At 40.3% G+C, this 24,530-nt stretch overlaps 2 protein-coding genes across 12 annotated transcripts in view; one reads left to right on the top strand and one right to left on the bottom strand.

Annotated features, from left to right (window-relative positions):
• The window catches only part of pnut (septin 7-like protein pnut), a 46,649-nt gene that overhangs the window by 20,543 nt on the left and 1,576 nt on the right, over window positions 1–24,530 (bottom strand). For 2 of the 11 annotated variants that reach the window (XM_069126070.1, XM_069126072.1), the window contains exons 1-2: window positions 11,802–12,383; window positions 10,615–11,008 (exon numbers count right to left, since the gene is read on the bottom strand). The exons of 1 other annotated variant lie outside the window; for it this stretch is intronic. In XM_069126070.1, the coding sequence (XP_068982171.1) occupies window positions 10,615–10,953 (339 nt within the window). In that variant the 5' untranslated portion in view covers window positions 10,954–11,008; window positions 11,802–12,383. Of the gene's footprint in view, window positions 1–10,614; window positions 11,009–11,801; window positions 12,385–14,134; window positions 14,776–15,354; window positions 15,581–22,499; window positions 22,671–24,530 lie in introns of those variants that run through there. 8 more of the 11 variants (XM_069126066.1, XM_069126067.1, XM_069126068.1 and 5 more) reach the window with 8 other exon arrangements.
• On the top strand, window positions 23,209–24,381 carry LOC138186327 (lysophospholipase-like protein 1). The gene is made up of 4 exons (XM_069126117.1): window positions 23,209–23,409; window positions 23,518–23,642; window positions 23,722–23,982; window positions 24,065–24,381. The coding sequence occupies exons 1-4, from the start codon at window positions 23,331–23,333 to the stop codon at window positions 24,296–24,298; spliced, it is 699 nt and encodes a 232-aa protein (XP_068982218.1). The 5' UTR covers window positions 23,209–23,330; the 3' UTR covers window positions 24,299–24,381.

Below are 24,530 nucleotides of genomic sequence, written 5' to 3'. Positions count from 1 at the left end.
GAAGAAAGTCTGGTAATTCTATAGACGTCTGGCGAGCAACGAGACAAACGCGTTAAAAGCCGCATATACCGCAGTGTCTGAAACTTTCAGATTATTACTTTATCTCGTGTCTTACTGGCAAGAAAATATTTGTAGAATCTTCTTCACGAGTATATGGTACGTATACGCTAAACTGCTTTTAATAATAACGCTATATCACGAATTGCTAATGACTTCGAAGTTTACAAACACTATACATATGTATATATAAGTGGAGCGTATCGTAGGATAAGGTAAGGTAAGGTAAGGTTATGTGAGGTAAGGTTATGTAAGGTAAGGTAGGGTAAGGTTATGTGAGGTAAGGTTATGTAAGGTAAGGTAAGGTAAGGTAAGGTAAGGTAAGGTAAGGTAAGGTAAGGTAAGGTAAGGTAAGGTAAGGTAAGGTAAGGTAAGGTAAGGTAAGGTAAGGTAAGGTAAGGTAAGGTAAGGTAGGATAGGGTGAGGTAAGGTAAGGTAAGGTTATGTAAGGAAAGGTAAGGTAAGGTAAAGTAAGGTAAGGTAAGGTAAGGTAAGGTAAGGTAAGGTAGGGTAGGGTAGGGTGAGGTAGGGTAGGGTAAGGATGATCGTATTAAATTCACTTTGATAGATTCGACGCGTAAGGTAATGCTATTGACGCGATGTTCGAGTTCGAAACGTTTCGACAAACAAACACGCTTTAAATCAAGCGATAGAATCGTTACACAGGTACACCGCTCGATAGGCCAGAGAACTTGGCTGCTTCGTAAGACGTTGAAGGCTGCCAAAGTTTCGCTGGCATTCCGTGCGATATCGTCGCAGTGACAAGCGATCGCTTTCTACTTGAACCTTAACCATATGTGCTCCTCGTATACGTACAACGCTTTAATCAAAAACTTCGATAAAGTAGAAACAGTCGCGCTAAATCGGATACACGGCTCTTCGTCGTTCTTCGTACAGCTTTATATCAAATTGAATTTATCGAACCGATCCGATTGCACCGCGGACGTTCATGAAAATTTGTTCATCTTTTAAATATCGCAATACCTCTGTCTGCCGTTTTCTGTGTTTTACGTTTTCGTGTTTTCCAATTTTTGCATTTTTACGTATACGCGTTCTCGCATGTAGCTTTAGCAACAGACCCAGTCCATAAGTAACGCCACGAGGCGTTAATAATAAGAACAACCCTTAACTACCACGGATTACCGCGCTCAACGAACGGCTAATTAACCAAGGATTTACGAAATATCATTCCGCGACGTGGTGATTATTCGCTCGGAATGCAAGTGTCGAGCGTCGACGATTCGCGTGATGCGCCGATAGCGTTGGAAAATTTGCCCCGTCCGTTTAACCCGTTTGCTCCGTCGCAAATTGTACGCTGTACATTGCACATTGAACACGCAGCGGAAATAACTGTTTTCATCGACGAGGCGCGGCTCCTCGAAGTTCTTCAAAGTCAAAACTCGTAAATCGCGGTACCGCGTGTATCGTGCAATAATTTTATTATCGTCGTGGCCGTTCAGTCTCGCGTGGCCCAGATTTCTACCGTCTAATGGACCGTTCTATATCGTTATAGCAATTCCGTACAACGACGCGTCTCTGTTGTATTTAATTCGCCTGGAATCCTTCGAGGAACAACGAATTCCAAGCTCGTAGACTCGCGCTGCCGTGTCGTCCGTCCCATTGAACGTTCTCGCGCGAAACCAGTTGCGATATGGAACAGCTGGAAATTCGGTCAGCTTTCCCTCTTAAATTTCCTACTCGGATCGACCCGCAGATTTTTCTCAACTGCCGATACGCGTTTATCGTATAAATTTCGAACGTTTCAACGTGAAACGACAATTTCTTTTTTGCTCTTTTCTCTTGCGATTCTTTAATACGTATCTGGACAAGTTAATTGCCGAATATAAAGAACAACCTGACTAGGTATAACGAAACTGACAGGCACTTGAAACACAGCAAGCAAGCAACGGTCTGCCTTTGTTCGACGAAGAAAGCGTTTTTTTGCGACTTGTTCTTTTCACTTTTGTTCTTCGTGAAACGTGTTGCCACTGCTTCGTAAGACGCGCGTCGACGTTGCTCCGCGTTTCAAGCACTCGCATCGTATATTCGCCCAACCAGACGCAGTCGGTAACCGAACGATTGATCTTCCCTCGCGATTTATAAAATCGTGGATAAGTCTTACGCCACTTACGATAACGATTTCGTTATCGTACAGAGTCGTAACGTACGTTTAACTGTGCTGCGTCGTTCAGCTCGTTCTCCGTTCGAAATATTTCTTATATCCGAGGAGAAGGCGTCGTAATACGCGCCAACCCTCGATCGAAATTAACGGCGATGCGCCTTCCTTGAAAACGTAATTACACAATGCCGAATATAATTGTTCGAGTACTCTCGTTCGTTGCTGTATTTCCTTCGCGCAACGTTCGCATTTTCGCTCGTAGTAGCACGTTCTCGATGCACGTTGCGTTTTACAACGATCGGTTTTGTGTTTTTCAGTGCCACGGGGAGATACTATTTTATAAATAGATATGAATTAATCGAAAGCACAGACACGGAAGGGGCGATGATAAATACACGCTCCAGTATCTAATCGGTCTTCTACGTAATTTGCGTTACGGCATTCGCTTTTGCATACCAATGATTGCAGTGGAATCGCACCAGCGATTACGAGGCCTGGATTTTTTCCGCACCGACGCGACGCGACGCGACGCCGCTCGACGCCACGCCACGACGCTTCCACTCGCGAATGCAAGGCGGCGTGCCACGTAGTTTTTAGAATACAATGCCGTCACGAATATAATAGAAACATTCTTCTCCCCTTGAGTCAACAACGATGTTGTCTCGTTCTCCGCGCAATCTCGCCAATCCGTAAAGAGGACGAACAATGTGATTTTCAATTTTCATTCGCTTTCTATTTGTTTTACGTATTACGAAACCGGCTGCGACTGAAGACTCGGCCTTCGTCATAGTTTCCTCAAACGGTAGATCGCAACTATTATCAGCGTATAATTCCTCTGGCGGATGATGGGAACGTCGCAAATTTAGCGGACGAACGTGGTCCGATATAAAGCGAAGAACATTAACGTGTGTAATTAACAGTTGCAAATAGAATCGTTTCGGATGGTACGGCGGGTGAATCGAAACGGTTGAACGTAAGGGGGGAGTCGTGGAAGGTCGAGGGGATTGTTAGAAAAATCGATAGCTGCTAACGCCGCGGTCATTTTCAGCTCAACCCCCTTTTTCCCATTTTCTCGGCGTAAAACATTTGCATTTTTTTGCTCGCGTAATTACGTGTTCAGATGGGTCCGAGGAAAAACGACTCGTCAAGCAGCTTCCCGCCGTTGCAATCACACGACCGTTCCATTCACGCGTCTGCTCCACTTTCAAGTTACGGTTAATCAAAGGAAGGTGTAGAAATCGAAGGGCACCGAAAACGTTCGATAACGAAATTATTGGGTTACAGGCACGAGCTTGTCGAGCGTGGACATAATTGCTCGTATGGAAACTAGCGCGAACGAGATTTCGAATTTGCTTTTTCCACCCCGCGATCGCCAAGCGTATCGATCTGCTAGCTATGCGAATTCTTACGTGGCGATTTTAACATGTAAAGAGCAATCGATTAAAACGAAAAATGAAGCTACACGATCGGAGAATATTCTTCTAAACAATGAAATAATAAATTATACGCTCTTATCGAGGGTCACGCGGTGGAGTGACCAATAACGTAACGGTTGTACAAACATCGCGTCATCAGAGATTAGAAATTGTATCTTCTTTTCTTCTCTTCTCGCAGCTTCTTTCCCTATAGACGGAACGCGTCTAAATTACGAGAAGCATCGTCTTGTTTATCCGTTTTTTCGAAGAAGAAACACGTATTTGAACGGCTTCTCCGGCCAATCGTCGAACCGAGTCTCGTTAATCCTACGAGGAATCGACAAAAATGGCAACTTCTGTCTTAATTCGGATAGCGAGCCCGCGCGTAACCCAGTTCTCTCTGCTTAAGTGTAATTCTCCTGGTAAACTGCATCTTTCGAGACACGGTGGTATTCGCGTGTCCTCGACCCGTACGAATTTCCTTAATTAACGTTCTTTTAAGAGTACAGCATGGTGAAATTCTAGCAGCAAGATGCTGCGTCTCGCACGTGCCAGCACAACGTCTCGGCTAATTTCGTTCAATTAACGTTCAAGCAAGCCCGGGAGAGACCGCCGCGCAATGCCACGTTCTAAACGAGCCACGGGGAGAGATTAGACGTCGGGCCTCTTTCCTATCAAGCCGTTAATCCGTTTTATAGTTTCCAACGTTCGAGCAAACAGCCAGCTACTCTATTTTACTAGCGGGTTTTACCGTGTAACCGGCAAAATATACGTCCCGAGTTCCCGTCGAACCGTACAACAACGTGTACTGGTTCGCGTTTCCGATGATCGAACACGGAGGAAAATCGTTTTGAAACGATAACGTTCGATCGCCTAACCGGCTGTTAGCGCCGATCGTTTGAGAGGAATGCGCTGGATAACTTTCTCGTTATTCGATTATACGCTACCAATAAGTTTACACGGAGGGTAAGGTTTCTTGGAACGCGGTAAACCAGGAAACGTTCGATCGCACGTGGCCCTGTTCTCGCCGATGATAGTTCTTCCACGAAGAGGAGTCAGGGAAAATAGAAAATAGATAATAGTAAATTTGTAAACCTGGTAGGATTTCTGGCGGAGGAGGTCGGTAATATTTGGCGACACCAGATTCTTTGAAAATGGACAAACGGAAAACGGAGTAACTCGGAGTAACGGACGACGAATAGGCTGCTTTTATATTTCACCACGATTTATGTCAACCCCACTAATACGCGTATTTCGTCTTAGAAGTTTTATGCATATACAAGGTGGTTGGTAACTGGTGGTACAAGCGGAATTTTTTTTTTTTTTTTTCTTAATTTTTGCATCGAGACAACGATCTACAGTGAGATCCGTTATAACGAGACGCGATAAAGTGCACGCGTACCGAGCGAAAATTCAAAGTCGATTTTCTCGAAAACAAAGCCTCGAACGAAAAATTGTTATTCTATATTTTCGACTTATTTTTTCGCGTAGAATCACCCCCTTTCCGCTTGTACCACCAGTTACCAACCACCCTGTATATCTTTGCATATCGTATGCATTCTGTATACTTTTACGCATCCAAATTTCGTACAAACGCATAAACAGTCGCAGTCTACAGTCTATAGAGATGGACTTATAAAGCTATTTAATTGGTTAAAACTTAAAACCAAGCAGCCGCTAATCGATCTTCAAACAAAAAATATACTAACCTACTACTATAGTCTAGACAGAGCTTGGAAAAATGAGACCGAAGAAACGGAACGTTTGGCGAAGCTCTCGCTGTAAATGCGCAAGTTCGTTCAGAGAAAGAGACAGCTAGAGTTTGCCACGGATCTCCTTTCTCTCTCGACCATTCTCCTCTTATTTATTTTTCTTTTTTTACGTTCGCGTTTTGTTTCATCGAAAAGTCTATCGCGCTATTTGCGTAAAACCGTATATAAGCATGCGGTGAACATGCCATAAAACAGTTAGGTGCACACGTATCTCCGCCGAGGGTTGGAAATGGAAATACCATAGAGAACGAGGAACATGAACGTTGTTTGAAGCGAAAAAAACAGGGAGAAAAAGTGGGACGCGGCCTGCTTTCCTGAAAGGGTGCTCTGTGTGTCGGGTGGGCGGGTTTCCCCTTCGTGTTCCAACGGAATCAAACCAGGCTCGTCCCAGCTATGAATTTACATCGAGTACACGCTAGCCGAGTCTTCTCTAAACGTTCTCTTCTGTAAACCGCGTTCCTCCGAAACTGGTTCCGCCAGATCCTCGACGAATAGACGTACGACTAAGGACCTCTGGCGCAACCTGGCCAGTATCATTGGTGGAGTTTCACGAGTCACGATTTACCGATTTACCGGTCTTGATAAATTCTCTCGCGTAGCGGCAACGAGTAACGAGTTTACCAATGAGATAGATCGAGTCTTCCGAGTGAATTTTACGAATTACGAGTGCAGATGATTTTCCAGTGAAATCTGTTTGCGCGAAAGAATCTGTTTCGTACGGATAAGAAAAATACGTCGAATGTGAAATTTATCTCTTCTCCAGCTCTGACCAATTTTTTAACAAATATTCCTTACTGCGCAATTTGAAACAAAACTTCTTGTATCTTCCAAGTCAGTCGGCGACGATCACGTCGGCCACCGTGTCATCTACGTACGTAGAAGAAAGAAGGGACTTGAAAATTCTTTCGACCAGCTGCATTTATCCAAGACGGAACAATGATCTCATTTAAGGTCGACCACGATCACGGAAGTCATAAATTTCCATTTTATCGAACACGACCAGGCTTCTTCGTTCTTCTTGGAAGCTTCCATCCTCGTTTCATCACCGGTTCCGTATCGGTAAAGACTCGTAAGAGGCGATGATCGCCGACATCGATAATTTCTTAGTCACTTTTAACGAGAATTTCACGCGTACATAACATTCTGATAACGCAAATACCTGTAACTCGCTACGCGAATGAAAAATAATTAACGGTGAGGAAAACCCATCGATTTTTGTTCTAGCGACACCGCTTTTATCATCGTTCCGATTAACAATTTTGAACAAACGCACTTCCACGATCATTTTCCTCGCATATTTGTACATTTTTGTGCGTTTCGATGCTCGCAGTCCCAATAAACGTACGGGTATCTACTTATTACGGATACTCGCGTTTCAATGTCTTGAAGAGTTTGCAAACGATATCCCTGCGTATGCATATACGACGCCTTCGATTTAAAAAGCACTTTCAAGTGTATCTGTTCGTCGTTTCGTGAGTCACGAATTACAGTGTATTTTTTATTGTCTATGACGCATCATCGGGGGTTGAACCCTCGGTTAAAATCGCCCTGTAACACGGACAGGACCCCTTCCTCCGAATATAAGTACGAAGGGTAGCCATGTGCGTGATCTCAGTGACTCTCAAATCTTTACGATCACGTGTCCGCCCCTAATATTGCTTCCAACTTGGTTACAACTAGAATGCAATTAATTTCGAAACTTTATCGAAATTACATGGTACACGTATTACGATTTATACAAATTGAAGAACTTTGACACAGAACTTCGTTCTCGTCACCAGCCCTTGATTTACTTTTCGTCTATCGAGATCAACGAACAATCCTGTGATTAATTAACGATATTTAACTTCTACGATGTAATTTTGATATGTATATACAAGGTGGTTGGTAACTGGTAGTATAAGCGGAAAGGGGATGATTCTACGCGAAAAAATAAGTCGAAAATATAGAATAACAATTTTTCGTTCGAGGCTTTGTTTTCGAGAAAATCGACTTTGAATTTTCGCTCGGTACGCGTGCACTTTATCGCGTCTCGTTATAACGGATCTCACTGTAGATCGTTGTCTCGATGGCAAAATTAAAAAAAAAAGGACGAGGTCCGGCGATGTTGAAGGAAAATAACGTTCATGTTAGTACATTGCAGACAAAATATCGTCGGGTTTGCTAGATGAAGCGTACGACTAAAAGGACGGATCTCTTAAAAATGTTCGTCTTGATAATAATAAACATTACGTAATAATACAGGGTGGTTGGTAACTGGTGGTACAAGCGGAAAGGGGAATAAAAACTTTTCTTTTTTTTCATTTTTCCATCGATACAACGATCTACAGTGAGATCCGTTATAACGAGACGTTATAAAGTGCACGCGTACCGAGCGAAAATTCAAAGTCGATTTTCTCGAAAACAAAGCCTCGAACGAAAAATTGTTATTCTATATTTTCGACTTCTTTTTTCGCGTAGAATCACCCCCTTTCCGCTTGTACCACCAGTTACCAACCACCCTGTATATGAAACATAGGTAAAACGCTTAGCGAAACAACGGTGTATCGAAGAGTTAGGTACGACTACTCGAGTTTCCAAGGCCAAAGTATTCTGGTCTTGCTACTTAAATTACATACAACACTCCTGCGGTGCTTATTTATTCGACGGAACGTGTTTCATCCGTTCGAGTTTCCGACAAGTTGCACGAAATTTAGTGTAATTAAAAAAGGAATGGTATAAAAATAAACGCGGACGATGGGAGGTGTGGTTGGAGGTTGAGAAATCGGAAGCACATACTTGACGCGAGAGAATTAAAATACAAGTCTGCCGCGAGCGCAAAAGCCCATGAAAGTGGACGTAAGAACGATGCCCCATATCCCCATATGTTCCTCCCTCGACCGCCTTTCTTTCCATCGCTCTTGCCATACATCCCACTAGACTAGCAAATTCTCTCCCTCTCTCTCTCTTTCTCCCTACCCCTTCGCGCATGCAACCATAATAAGGGAGGGCACATAGGGCAAACTTGCCACGTGTTCGATTCGAACGGATATTCTCATCGATCTTTAGTTTATTCGGAGATGCAATTATTTCACCTATGTAACCGATAGACATTTCTAAAGAAAATCGAGAAATTTCACGAACCACGATCGTCGTATACTGCGTTACGTATGGTACACACGTGGGTAGTGTACCGAATTGATAAAATCCGAATTTTGAAATTCTGAAAATTCCAATTACCCTTCTATGTGTGTAGCGATTACATCCAAGGCTAATTTTTTATTTGTCCAGGCTCTCGAAACACCCGAAAAACGCGACGAAACGACGAGAACGCGTCTATCGCGTTGTATAAATATAATCTTTCTCTGAAGCTTACGAATCTTTGGAATAAACGTAATTCGTTTGGAAGAAGGAACACTGAGGCTAAAATTTCACTTGTTTGCCTGAAACCGATTAAAATCAACGATATTTATTTAACATGGAAATTATCAAAGTAAAGTAAGTATAAAGAATCGCGTAATATGATGAAGGTGAAATTTCGAAAATTATGCACAATTTTCAAGTACGTACCTATGAATTAATGCTCTCGGTTCTTTAATAGCGATAAATCTTGATCGTAAATCATTAGCGAAATTGCATGTTGCAATCATAATTAATCATTTGTGTCCGATCGAAATGATAGCGATTTTTTTGTAGAACATTAACAAGCGTCGACTGGAACTGGTTAAGCCGAACCTAGTCGGATTCTGTGAGTCATAGGCAGCTTTCTCACGGAGTCACAAGAACGGAATAAACGGAACGATCACGTGGTTCTTTATGCGGGGTCCTCGAATGTCGAAACGACTGACGAGCGACCTCCAGCGTGTCAGAGATATAAAATTTGATTCTTCGAGAGGCGAGATTGAGTTACGGATTACGGAGTCACGAACAACCTGACGGGAACCTCTCATCTACCTATCGAAATCTTCAACGACTTTTGAAAAGTTCACTTACATATTACGTTGAAACAATTTCCTACTAAATGGTATAAAAATATTTTTATTCGAATCTGTAACGCTACAACTACTATAAAGATTGGATAAATAAATAATGCGAAGATTATAAGGGACAAATATGACAAGTACAAACTTGTTAATTTCCTCGTTTTCACGTTACTTAGCGATCAAAAGGATGCACTTTCTTGCATGCTATGTTATAACGTATATAATTGTAAGCTACGATATTAAATAACGATATTAATAATAATAATAAATAAATTAATAATTAAATAACAGTAATAATATTATAATAAGAATATTTTAAAATATTTTCAGTGTAAATACCTTCCAAGAGAATTCCACGATCAAATCCAAAGAGAGACCGAAAGTTAATAAAAAACTTCGTATCAGTCATAATGGCGGTGGTTCGTAACTTTGGCGTTAAAAGAATGTTAAAGATCTACAACTTTGATATAAGATCCCTGTGTATAGCAAGGGTTAACATTCCACGCAGTTTCCGTGGTTGATTAATCTTTTTGTAATTAAAGCGTGTTCGTCCGTTACCTTTATAGACTTATCGATTTTAGATTTACGATGAAGCTCCTCAAAGACAACTAAGGTTACAAGTTCTATGACCCGGCCCGTTAAACGCGAGTCAGGTTAAGTTAATCGATATGAAATCTACCTTAAAGACTAATCGTGGCAATCTCGACTGCGAACTTGCTATTTGCGCCAATTGAATTTCCTATCCCATCCATATCGTCGATATTCGATGCTACTTCATTCTATATAGTTAATGTATGTATCGATTCGTTTACAAGCGAATAAATCATAGTCTCAACGATTTTACCGTAAACTGAAACATTCGATCTACTACACAAGAAAAGAAGAAACATTATTTCATTATTGGAGAAATATATATCGTGTTAATTTTTTACTAAATGAATTTCTGCAGTAAATATCTCAGAACCAGTATATACCTTCTGAAATTCGTTTCAAATTTTACCAACACTATCACGATACGCGTATCTCGTTATAGTGCTAATTAAACACCAAAATATGTTATATAAATACATAAGTGTTCTGTGATAATGTAGTAATGTATATATGTAATGTGGTAATGTGTATATATATATATATACATGTAGCATATATATAGCATATATAGCCTCGACCATAAAACAAAAATATCGAAACTATCGAGAGTGATAGAAAAAGACATTTTCAAAGAGAGACTTACGGATAATAATCGATACGTGATCGATATTTCTCCGTGTCTAATATTTAAGGCTTACCGACGTGGTGTCGCCGTTTGATTTCTCCCCATCAAGTATCCTCTGCCTAAGGGCAAGCCTGTCGAGGCTCGCCAGTCTGTAACTACCTCCAACTTCGCGATCTCGACTCAATCGTTCGGTCGTGCCGCTTCCATTCCAACCGGCGTTAAAGCTCGACGTGTATTTTGGCAAAGTTGGCGGTGGCACTTGACGCGGCTTATCACGGTTCAACATCGAATTACTAGTGTGCAAAAACGACGAATTGTTCGAGACAGTCCTCGTCGTCGACGACCAACCGATCGTCGTTTTTATCCCGTTGCTTTGTGTACCGGCGGAGCCGTTTTGATTTTCGGTCGACATTTCTTCACGATTTCACGTGATTTCTATTCCACACGATTCTTTCTCTCCTTCTCCCCTATATCGAAACACAGCTTGCTATATTTCTAATTTCCTTATTTCTCTTACTAAGAAAATCATAATAGAGAGTTGTGTCACATTTCCTTTCTTTTTCTTTCTGTCTAAGGATCGAAGGAAGTATAATTCGTATGTATCTAGTAGCGTTGCAGTAGGAAAAGCACTTTTAATTAAAAAGCAAAGAATGTACTGTGAATATAATAACTGCTTAGAGTTAACAATGAATTTTATCACATACGAGCACGCGCGCGCGCGCGTATTCTCCCTTAGATCGCCATTTATCCTGATTTCCCACAAACGTTAAATTCAAGAAATTACAACGATTACTTCATCAAAGATAGTGATATTACAAAGAACTTTGTATAAGGCATTAAACTCTCATTCAACTCCAATTGTAGAAGGAAAGTGAGAGAGAGAGAGAGAAGGGGGGAGAGAGAGAAAGAGAGACAGAGACAGAGGGTGGGAGGGAAAGAGTTGCGAAAAAAGATTCCTTTGAGCGAATCTTTGGTCACACGGGCGGAACAAGAGATACAAAAAAAAAACAATGGATTTCGAGTGTGAACTAGGATCACTTGAATGGCGATATGTTGGCCCGCTGTGAAAATCACAACGTACCCTTGGAAACGCCTTTGTTACACAGGATCAACAGAAACTATATCACGGTCATAGGCTTTGCTGATAATGTTACAAATGAACGCACAATTCGAGCACACCACGCACGTATACATATATGTGTCCATTGTGAAATGATTAATCATCTCTTTGGTCGGAAGGAAACCAACGAAAATACTCACTATATTATGACTTTGTGTATATTATATCTGTCACACTGGAACGGGAAAATTTGCGTACGCAAATATGAAACGGCACTGGAGTGCCACAGTGTAGTACAGTATTAGTGTAGTACAGTGTAGTACTAGGAGTAAAGAGCGAGAGAGGGTAGTAAGAAAAAGAATGAAAGAGGGAGGAGAAAGAGAGAAATCTCGTGCATCGGTTAGAATTGCGTGGGCTCATGAACGCCGGTGTTGCTGCTGGTGATTCACGCTGTCGGCAAACCGGCCGAACGTGGCCACGTTCACTCTCACTTTTCTATGCATTGTTTCATTATCGATTATAGTTTCTCCGTATTTTTTCTTGTTTTATGAGAAAAGAGAAGATTCAAACAACGTTGTTCTTCGTTCCACCGGATTGGCAAGTAAAAGAAAAACAACGATGGGGAAGAAAAAGTTAAACGACCTCTCTCTGCCAAGCACGGACACTAACACACGCGCGCGGGCGCGCATATATGCACACAGTCTTGCCAACAAAGGTTGACGAAGCGACAACACGAAGACCGATTCATACGACTCGCCAGACTCGGATGTACTGCGATCCCTAACGCTAACGAACGACCACGCCTGACGCAGCGACCACCAAAAGTGGGGGTAAGTTCGCTACATTGCCGCTTGTGCTCGTCGGATAACCAACGAAGCTCTGGCTGCCTCTCTTCACTGCGCATGTGTTCCATGAAATAACGACGACCAATAGGAACACGCTATACGAGCAGCCTGGCGGATCAGCGAACATATTGTTCTCACCGTGTATATAGTTCGGTCAGTGTTCCAAGCCGACGAATCATCTTGTTCAAAACCATTTTTCCTAGATTACAAACGAAGATGTATATCTTCGCAGTCACTGTCCTACGAGTCCAAGTGTTTCCACTTAATTTCGGTTTCTGTTTGGGATTACGTAGTTGCTAAGCGCTCTTTCGGTATAATCCGAATTTTGTATTTCAAACTGTATCGTAAAAAATTGAAATTATTGCGAATCTACATACATTGCGTATCCTATGAATAGTATAGGTTATAGATAGATTACGGGTGAATGTATCGTATGTTAATGTCAATAAGAAGGATGAAGAGAAATTTCTAATGTGAAAAAGTTGTACGTTTCCACGTTACGACAATAATTAATGTTACGGTGAAGCTCATTATGAGCTACAGTCCAGTTTGTTAATTAAAATGAATGAGGAAAAGCATTGCTCTTATTTACCGGCTGTTTTCATGGATGTAAAATGTAACTACATACTAGACTACTCGGGTATGATGGCGCCAGGTGTCTGGTGAACTTTTTCTTCGTTTGTTCGTTAATTCGAAAATTCCACATAACTGTACCCTTATATACATAAACCTTTTTAACGAATTCATAACGAATTGATATCTAATACGACTTTTACAAATTTTAATACCAAACATAAGATTAAAAGCAATAATATTCTATCCGTTGTAGTATCATTTGTTAAAGAATAACGATTTCAGATTGCAAATGATAGAGACCACAAACAATGTGTTTGTGAATGCATGTGGCATTCGGAAATACAACGATACACATAGCTTAATAGTTCGATGTTCTTATTAGCTCAGGTTCAATTAAGGCCACGATGCTTCAAGTATTCTCTGCTACGTACATATATGTATACATACTTGCTAGTGTCGCGTTAGAATACCAAGCATGACATGGCTACTCGGCAAGTCAATCGGCGATCATTGACACCGTAAAGAACTCAAGTTACACAATATTATTCAGATCATTGCCATTATTCCTGAACGCTTAAAGAAACTTTTGCAATCCTCGTTCTTTCGGTACTTGACGATTTTTAATAATGTCATACCGCTTTACCTAAATGTATCACAGTTTCATATCTAACCTACTTTCAACGTTTATCCTTCGACCCAATATTCGAATAGTATTATAAACTAAACTAAAAAATAAAATAATTTAGAGAATTTGCATGTAGATAAAGATGCTAATAGAGCTTAACCTTGATTGTACATGTGTATATATGTATATAGCGAACAAAACGAAATCGTTTACGAACAATATGAAACATTTTGAAATGAAATTGTAGTGACAAAATTTGAAACAAATCTGCCTAGCTGGATACCTTTTACCATCGATCGCTACTTCTTTCGTAAATCTTTCGGTTTTTTTAAACTACGTATCAGCCTGCAACAATTCGAACTTGTTATTTTCGTTCTCTTCTTTCCCATTTATCTGTACCACTTGTTATTTCTCATTTATCAGAAATTTATTATCGAACGAATAAATAGATAAACATTAGAAAAAAAAATATAACGAAAGTAAGTACCTGTTGAGACGGTTTGGTTAGTTGGCCATTGTATCTGGCAAGGATCGCCGGGTTTAGACGACGTCTCGATGCTGCAGATGCTGACATTTTAACGAATCTATCGTCACAACGATCGTCCTCGTTTTCTTTATTAATCGCGCTCCACTCGTTAGAATTCAATCGATCATCGCCGTTCGTCAGACTTTACATACCCTCTGACGTCCGTAACATTTTCGGCACTCGAGCACGTAATTGATTATACGAATCGATAAGGAACAACTTTAAATACACGAATAAACGACTAGCAGCTCGCAGTAGCGAAGCCTGCACCCTCGGAACAACGAATTCAACTACTTAAGGAACGAATTTCCCGTGTCTATATGACAAAGGCAATTAAACACCGAAGACAGGATTAATTGGACACGCTTACGCGAAAACTTCCAACGAGCCTGATTATCAGTGGTTATCGCAATTCCATGATAGGCCGCGTCGTGAGTATCGCACATCGATTGTCCCTTCGTTTCGGTGCAAAACTTGCACCTCGCGTTCCAAGCACCTTACTCACTCTGATGATTTTGATTGTTCGCGTGAATCGTATCACTATATCATCGAACACTGATATCTCGAACGTTTTCCTCGAACGTTACACCGCATGTGTCAGAAAGATCACAGAAAAGAACTGTCGCTTAACACGTTCAATCCGACACGATACATCGATGATGTTGAAGCGATGGTTTCGTTTCGTCATCATTTAAATATTACTACAGCTACGAACCGGACGTTAATGTCTAAAATACACACACACACACACACACATATATATATTATTTTACAAAAAAAAAAAAAAATAGTTAAATAACGATAACGAGGAGAATAACGAAAGTTGAGAGAATTACGTAAGTTACGAAAAGATTTCAGGTAATACGCTAGACATAAATATAGCAGATTGAACGTGTCAAGATTTGAAGGAATTAGAATGCGGTATCGGTGTGGAAAATATGCCCACTGAAAGGATCGAAGCAGGGATCAATCGGTCGTATTTCGTCAACGAATTACGAATGGAAGAAAATGCGAGGACAAGAGGCAATGGTAAACGAAAGAGTCTCCTTGGTAGGTGAACCAAATCGTACGGATTGCCAGTACGGAAAGCACGTCCGTGATTTTAGTATTGCGAACACGGGACGCGCTTGCACGCGTGTCGGCCGACAATTGGAATGTGACTAGCCTTATCAGAAACTTACCGCTGCCGTGGTGTCCGAAGTAGCCGTGGCGGTTGTGACGTTGTCGTGGTTATAGCGATCATCGTCATCGTGTCGGCGTTTATCGCGTAGCGTGCGGTCATCCAACATCCGCGTGAAACCGGAAACAGAAAAACGGAGAGAGAGAGAGCGAGGAAGGAAGGAGGAATGCGATAAAAGGATGTCGGGGATAAGGACGAGGTCCGGCGATGTTGAAGGAAAATAACGTTCACGTTAGTACATTGCAGACAAAATATCGTCGGGTTTTGCTAGATGAAGCGTACGACTAAAAAGACGGATCTCTTGAAAATGTTCGTCTTGATAATAATAAACATTACGTAATAATACAGGGTGGTTGGTAGTTAAAAACTATTTTTTTAATTTTTTTTTTTAATTTTTCCATCGAGACAACGATCTACAGTGAGATCCGTTATAACGTACCGCACGCGTACCGCACGCGTACCGCACGCAAATTCAAAGTCGATTTTCTCGAAAACAAAGCCTCGAACGAAAAACGTTTATTCTATATTTTCGACTTCTTTTTTCGCGTAGAATCACCCCCCTTCCGCTTGTACCACCAGTTACCAACCACCCTGTATATTAAGAAAAATATTTGCACGTTTTTGGTAATCTCGTTCAAAGTGAAAAATCTGATACCAGCCGTTTTAAATGGTTCGCTAGTTCTAGCGTTAATAAATATCTCGCTTATCGAACTCATTTTTGCGGATACCTGAAAAGCGACCATTTCTTATACATATAATTATCACGTTCTCCTCTGTCGAAGCCACGATATTCAACGGTTGTGCAAATTCTCCAAATAAACGAATTGCTTTAGGTAACTGGAAAATTGGTTATCGCGCATTAAATTACGTAAAATGGGTATCGAGTACGCTTATTTGTATTATTACGAGCAGAGTTTCATCCGAGTATGTATATCGCGCCTCAATTATTATACCGTTACGTTCGTCATACGTTCTTTCTTTTTCGTCATCTTGCTCGATTATTGATTTGTATTCTCAACACTGTCAATCTACACTGTGGAACGCAGCGAAGGAATTAACGTAATTGAAATTGGCAAAGTGCCGAGGACAACCTTATTGGGCAATCGGGTCATTCGATTAGGCGATCCACTAATTATCTCGAGCAGGGTATTAACGCGTTAGAACGTTACAGTGGAACGTACACGTTCTGATTTTACTTCATCGATACACAGATACATGTTCGTTCGAAAATGCATCTTTCCCTGCTAACTCGTGTACGTATATAAATAATTATCTTTATACCGGTTAACGACGTTTCCAATTCTCAAGATATCTCGAATATCGTTCTCGTTCCAACCGACTAGAACGTTGTGTGACGATCCGATTAAGAAAAAAGCTACGTCTTTCGAGCGAGCAATTTCATCGAAATATCGATAATGCGATGCGAATTAATCCGTCTCGTTCGACAAAAGTGGAACGCGCATAAATTGTGCCTGTCGATTTCACGGAAGGGTCATAGTCGCGATTCGGCCACTCGGAAATCGAATTAAACGACTCGATTTTCTGAAAATATCTTAATTTTAACAGCAGGTTAGCATCTTAGACACCAAACGACCAATATGAAACTGTACCATCTGGCTAGATGGAAAAGATATTGAAACAAAACTTCCTTTCGAACTTCCTTTCGCGATTATAACGTTGGAGAGCAGAATCGTGCAAAGATTTTGAACGAAACGTTAATTCGTTGATTAACGTTGCGTTTAACGTTGGCCCTTAATGAATCGATCGCTTCACGGCCATAGCCTGCCAAGATACATACGTACAACGAATTAACTCTAATTAAATTCTATCAAAAGTTCTTTTATTATACGCCGCTAGATTATTTCATTGGTAATTAATGGAACCGCAAAAGAAGTCGCTTACGTGTATTTTGCGGGATAAACACCACGGTGGAGGTTTCCATTTTGATCATTGGAATATCGACTCTCCTCCCCTTTACTTTGTCGCTGCTATCAAACTTTTTCTTTCGGGCTTGAAACTCGCTGGAATCACGGGACCAGCTCGAGACGCGAGTAAACGTGGCACGAAAATAGATATCGCAAAAAGTAGAGAACCGCGAAAATGCCGGTGTCGGATCTTAAATATCATGAGAATTCCCCTTGTGCTGGTTCTGGCACATCCATTCGACCGTACTTTAACTCCGCTACATCCTGCGGCTCATCGTCGATCCGATCCTCGTATTTTTCGCTATCCTTGATAAACCTCGTACGCTTGGGGAAAACAGTACACGATAGAAGAAACGTTAATACGCGCGATCCTCTGTTTAAATTTCACGCTAAAGTTCTCCTTAAAGACCAAGCACGAAAGCGAAAAAGAAAGGTAAAGAAAGCAAAGAAAGTATACCGTTTTCAAGATGCGAAAATATATATGAAACCCTCGCTCGATATTTCCGGCTGCTTTTCATAACCACTAACGAACGGACGAAGCGACGCTAGAAAATAGAATAAATCGACCGATGAAAAAATTGCAAATGTTGCGCGAGATGTTGCGTTGGCGCAGTGTTGGCGCGGTGTTGGCGCTTAAGCAGATAAAACGTTAAAACGTTCTTCCTCGTCGTGGAACGGAAAAAGAGGACGGCAGAGAAAAATTCCAAGAGCGCAGGATCGAAACGTCGAAACGAAATTATCGAAGACCTCCGAGCGCGATATCGCTCTAAACGAGAGATAAGGTTCGCTCTTAGCGAAGAATTCCTCTGCGACGTTCCTACGTAGGTAAAATATCGTAGCAAACTACTAAACCGATGATCAAGCGTAAATGCATGTAAAAAGTAGGAGAAAACGTTAACTCTGTGTCGAGATAGATCGAACAGATGGAATCAACGAGCCGGCTGTCCCGTTCATTTCTGTCGATCTCGATATCGAATGCTCCTCGTTTCGCCTCGTTCGTATCGACGGATCGGTTAACGCGAGATAACCGCGATAGAAGCAAGATTGCTAAGATTTGCGCAGCGCTACAAAAGCGGCGGAAGACTCGAAATTAGATTAGCCAGGGAGAGCTATCGACTGGAAATTTCACGGCGCGTTTTCTCGTTACTCGCGCGGAACGAAAACGTTTGAAATTCCATCGATTCCTTCTTCCACCGATCGAACGACGACTCTGCCGGATAAAACGATCTCGATCGATGAAAACGGTGCTCGCGATGACCGATCACTCGGACGACCCGGCTAACTCCATACGCTTGCTTCGTCCTTGGTCCGATCCTTTGTTCGCTCGGTCGTATCGAAATACGATCGGTCGTCCAACCGAAACACGGAATCTCGATTCCTTCTCATCGAACACGCGCGTTTTTCGTCGTCAAGGGAGGAGAATCGTCGCGGAAACAAAGAGTAATCGAGAGACAGCGACGTCGAATCGACCGCTCCGATTACAGTTTGAAGCGTTTAAACCACACTGCTACCACTACCACTGTTCTGTTTCTTATACACATGGCAAGGACTCCGCTCGTGCAATCGCAAGAAATTCGAAGAAACGGAGGAAGAACGCGAAAAGAATCGGATCCTCGTGTACCGGTTAGCGATGTTCGGTAACTCGGTGGAGGGCTCCGCGTGTCTACACTCTATACGTCGAATACAGAAAGTGTACTAAAATGTTGACGAGGCACGCGGGTTCACGATCGGCCAGCGGCGTGGTGGCGAGCCTCCGCGTGTTTCACGTGCCGGCGATGAAGTGGCCGGCCGTTCTCTGTGCGCGGCACAATTATAATGTTAAACCTAGCGTCTTCTCTCCGCCTCCCTCTTTTCTTTCTTTCCTTCTTTCTATTTTACGTTCCGGCCGGTGCACCGGTTCTAAGCTGCCCATGGCTGTTGCCCCGTCAATCACCCGCCCAACTTCCATCCTATACGCACCGGGCATTCCGATTTATTAATTATTTTTATTCCAACGACTGCATCGTATCATCGCGTATGAATTTGCATGGGAACACGCGCATAATCTATTACGCGTCTGTAGCGTTTAACGCTTTAGCGCCAAGTATTCTAATATATCTCGAGTTACGGTGCCCCTTTTATAATCCGTCACCTTCGTATTTCCGTAAAATGGGATTTTTTAATGGACAGAAAAATGGACCGAAGAGAATGTCTAATTCGTCGCGGTGAAGCTGGAAATCATTGGCTTTCGTCTCGCGGAATAGTCGTACCGCGAAACGAACAAGCTTTTGGAAATCTTGGCGGAGAAATTTTCTATGAAACTAATTGCAATTAAAAATAACCGTGGCAAAGGCCCCGAGAAACACATTGCGACCCTCTTGAGTTAGTCTCGAGTTGAGAGTCACCGCGACCCTTTTTGTTGGAGATCTAGGCTTTTAGAGCTTTGAAAAGAAATTTTACGCGTTCTTTCGAAATGTTACGTTTCTCCGTACAATTTTTCTAGGAAAGTAGAGAATCAAAAATTTGATATAGGATCGTGTAACTTCGAAGTTATATGTCACTGCAGAACAGGCATAGCTGTAGAAATAAACGAGAGGTCGATGACACAGAGGCAAAGACAGAATTGGAAGAAAGTTTGATTTTTAACGGCGAGCGATGGCTTTTTCTTTCTGATGGAATAACGTGGATGAAATATCGACGGGACACGGAGAATCCGAAACGAAAGAAGCCTCTTTCTACGCTTCTTGTGAATAATACATGACGCGGAGTTGCTCGCTGTGTCGAGTACGTATATATGTATACTCGAAATTCGAGCCGAATAAAATTCATTTTGCGCAAACCGAGTTGAAGATCGGTACGTTTAGCGACTCGATTATTCACCTATTCAAACGCTTGCTTCGCTATTCGATTTTCTTTCAACGCTACCAAATACTTATACGATGTTCTTATTTTGACGAATATAATTAGAAAAAGGTGGAAGCCAGAAAATTCGTTTATCTACTAAATATTATAGAGAGCGCTATACTATGAATATTTTACATATCTCTTTGCATCTTCAACATTCCTTCAAACGCCCTAGAGAATTTGGAAATGTCTATCGATAATTTATCGATAAATTATCGGTTACGGTATCGTGCTATCGATAAGATAAAGATTACAAAATGAAATTCCAACATGTGGCCGCATAATTTACTTACATTCTCGTTTACTCTACCTTATCTTACGTACATATGTACATATACCGAATTAACGACACTGTCGATAAGTTGCTAATATTTAGCTAATGTTTTTCAGTCGGCGATCGGTTAAATAGAAGCTTCGATTCAGGATGCAGTCGGAAGAGGCGACAAGAAGAAGTTCGAGCCATCTTTAAATACAGATAGCTATTCATTCAAGTTTAGCTTCGAGGTCAGACAAATGAATGTACAATAAAGCAAGGTTCGGAATGCGTCGCCAATCAGTAATAACTGATCGTTATATTTCCTTTTTTCCCTCGTCGCTACTTGCTCCATGATTCCTCGTATTCAACGTAAAATTATTTCGCAAGCGAAATCGAAGAACGATCTGAAATTATTCGTCTCGTTAGCCCATTAAAAGTATAAAGATGTTACAAATATGTCAAATTCTTTAAACGTCAGAGAATTGTAAAATCCAGGTGGGAGAATTAGCGATGAAGAAGACGCTAAGCAAATCCCTGAAATTTATCGTTCGTAGTCAGAATGTTAAGAAAAAAGCCGAAAAAGAAAAGGAACCGAATTCGATAGTCTAAATTGATGGAAAAATGTGACAAATGAAATGCTGCGTTAACGCAATGCGTCCGTCCTTAATGGATTAGAAACAACGATATGATTGTGACTTTCTTTCACTAAGGATATAGATAGACACACCTTTCAGGAAGAAAGTAAAAAACACGGACAGGCAAGATGTACATACTCGCTATTATTGCATTACTACCAAGATCAAAATATATGCGACAGATATGATTTCACCGAGTCGTGTAGAATAATAGTTTAATGTTACATGGCTAAAGAAAACGAGCTAGTTGGGGGCACCGCATTACGGCCACTGGTAAAACAGCTGGATCACAAACATTAATACTATACGCTAATATTAGATGCTACTATATGATATTCCTTCCGTACCAACGATATTCCTGATATTTTTTTAATAAATACTAATGTTGCAAACTTTTGCAACGTGTAATCTATCTAAGCAAAATGTATCTATTGGCTTGTAAATACGGAATTAAAATAATAAAAAATAATTTCTATAGGGTAATTTAAAATAATCGAGTTGTATTATTTTTGTTGCGAGACATAGAGCGAATGTAATTAAGATAAACAGCGCGCAGGAAGAGAGTTCAGCTCTGAGAAAAGATTTGTTTTGATTCCTCCTGGTTAACTTGAGATGGCAATTTACACCGTGCTATTTAGACCACTTGTGTACGGTTGAGTAAGTGATGGTGATAAGTGAGATGAAACATAACATTGAACTACACCGTACAACCAGTGATGCAAGCTGCACGATCTTCTACAGCGAGAGTAGAAAGAAAACTCTATCTTTAATTCCTACTAGAAAAAGCTAGTTGACAAGAAATTTACATATACTTATCCCGATCTTAACAAATGCTTATTTAAATCATTAAATCATTTTAAGTATTTTAATTGTATTAACATTGTCTGAATCTGAAATCGCATACGCACATTATGCATGGTGTACACAATGCTTGTGATGAAAAATACATATATAGTACTATAATATTGTTATCCGATATTTATTGCAATAGGAAGTCGCTTATTAATTATCACACAATGTGCCTATAGGTAATACAAAAACATGAGAATATATTATGTTTCGCACAATGTTTTCATAAAATGTTGCTGTTGACAGAGTTCACACGAAAAAAGAATAGTAAGAACTGTACACGGTACAAAAGAAGGTAAGAATGAACTACGCGTTGTAGGATGACAAAACTCGGAGGAATCTCAATTCTAAAGATATATATGATGCAATCGTAAAGGACAAAAAGTAATAATGCAATTTATGTGGTTAAATTAAAACGGTTGAAAATGTGTTTCATCAAATAGTTGGTAGGTTAGGTCGGCTGCTGTATTGACCGGGCAGTTACGGCTTACGGCGCTGTGTATTGACGCAAAAATTTGGCGCCCTCAAAATGGTTGTCTCAACGAGCCATCGAATTTCTACGTATTGCACGCGTTGAAGGATGCTTCTCGCTACTCACCACTTCTCTGCATCGTTCCGCTAGGTCGTTACGATTCATTAAACATAACTCTACCGATCGAACAGCGTGAGAAAAATTTTAGCAGAACACCACCAACGTATCCATCGACACGACACCAAACCCTGTCAACGCGACCAACTACTCATGCCTTAACCCAGCCGCTACCGCTGTCTGGCATGCGTTTTCAAATGATCTCGAAGAAAGTCGAATGGTAATCGAGATATGCGTGCGCAGAAACGAGGTTATGTCAACGATTCGACCGTCGAGCGAAAGCTTTTTATAAACAATTGACCCAACACTTTCATCGTACAATTCCTATGAAAATACTTCGTATTTGTTTCGACTACGTCATAATATATATTTAACGTTGAGATATTACCGTGCTATAACTTAGATTGATATTTTAATTTACGATAATTGATAAATATTCGAATTAGAAGAGACACGTATACGTTACATGGTATACGGTACATAACGTGGCTTTATTTACCAAAGTACATTGTATAAATGCTTTTAATAAATTTACACATTTTTTATCACTGTTTACAATTAGTATAAAGAATAAATATATATTAAATATGTACATATATATTTTATTAAGTCTGTCATACAATTTTTAAACGTTGTGAACTACCTTCACAGAATAGGAATATTTAAGTTATTCGTTTAGGAATTGTAAGATCGAAATGTTGGACGTCTTGCTCTGCACGATAAAGGGATGATAATAACCATAAAAGAGTAGATAATTATATAAACAGTATGAAAAGTCATCAATCAGTTTTTGGTTGTTGACTAGTTTGGTGTCGTCATCGATAAAACGTTAAGAGTGATATGGCTAAGCTACCTAAGATTAACGTTGTAAATGCCAGTAACGTCCATAGTGCTAGTCTATTCCTTTTTCATGGATCAGGTACATTTATATTACTTGTCAATAAGTTTTTATTTATTATTGATTATTTTTTATATGAAATAATCAATAGATGAACGTTGAAAGTCATTTTTCATATTACTATTTCAGGAGCTACTGGGAGTAATTTTAAAGAGTGGATCGATATTCTGAATAGGGAGGAATTAAAATTTCCACATATAAAAATTATTTACCCTACCGCGCCTCTTCGACCTTATACACCTCTTCATGGGATGGTAATGCGATAAATTGACACAATAAATTTAAAACGCATAAAACAGATTGACAATGTATACAAAATAATTGTTATTTCAGCAAAGCCATGTATGGTTCGATCGTAAGAGTATATCTATAGAAGCCCAAGAAGACGTTGAATCAATAAATTCAATGTGTATAACTATTGCAGAACTTATCGATAAAGAAATTTCTGATGGTATACCAAATGATAGAATCGTTGTTGCTGGTTTTTCAATGGGAGGAGCCCTATCAATGTATTTATCGTATAGGTACAAATTATCTTTAGCTGGATGTTGTGCTATGTCTAGCTTTCTTAATAAAAATTCATTTGTATATCAGGTACATATGGTGATATAAACTCCCATATTATTATTTTTTAATATCAACACATTTGACATTTGTTTTTTGTTATCACGTATAGCATTTGAAAAACAATCCAGGAATACGTGCTCCACCTCTGCTGCAATTTCACGGTGTTAATGATAAGCTCGTCTCAATAAAATGGGGAGAAGAATGCTATAACAGTCTAAAAGAACTCGGTGTTAATACTCAATTTGTACCATTAAATGACGTAGATCACGAATTAAGTAGGATTGAGATACAGGCCTTCAAAGAGTGGCTTTTGGACATTTTACCACAGAAATTATCCGACTAATTTAACTATACGAAATTTGTACTTTTGTAAAATATTGTTATAAATATTTTGATTAAATAAACGATATATGTATGAGAAAAAAATGTATTTATTCTTGGAGCAAAATTTAGAAACTAATAAAAAAGATTATATTTAAAATATTAAAGTAAAAGAGATGGGAAAGAGTAGAAGAAACTACAACGATTTTATGTACGAGAGTGGGGAACAGGGTAGGAGGGAGATAAACAAGCGC

This window comes from Bombus flavifrons, chromosome 13, assembly GCF_040668555.2.
Source record: "Bombus flavifrons isolate JBK064 chromosome 13, iyBomFlav1_principal, whole genome shotgun sequence".
NCBI classification, from domain to species: domain Eukaryota; kingdom Metazoa; phylum Arthropoda; class Insecta; order Hymenoptera; family Apidae; genus Bombus; species Bombus flavifrons.
This window is presented reverse-complemented; position numbering and strand designations above follow the sequence as displayed.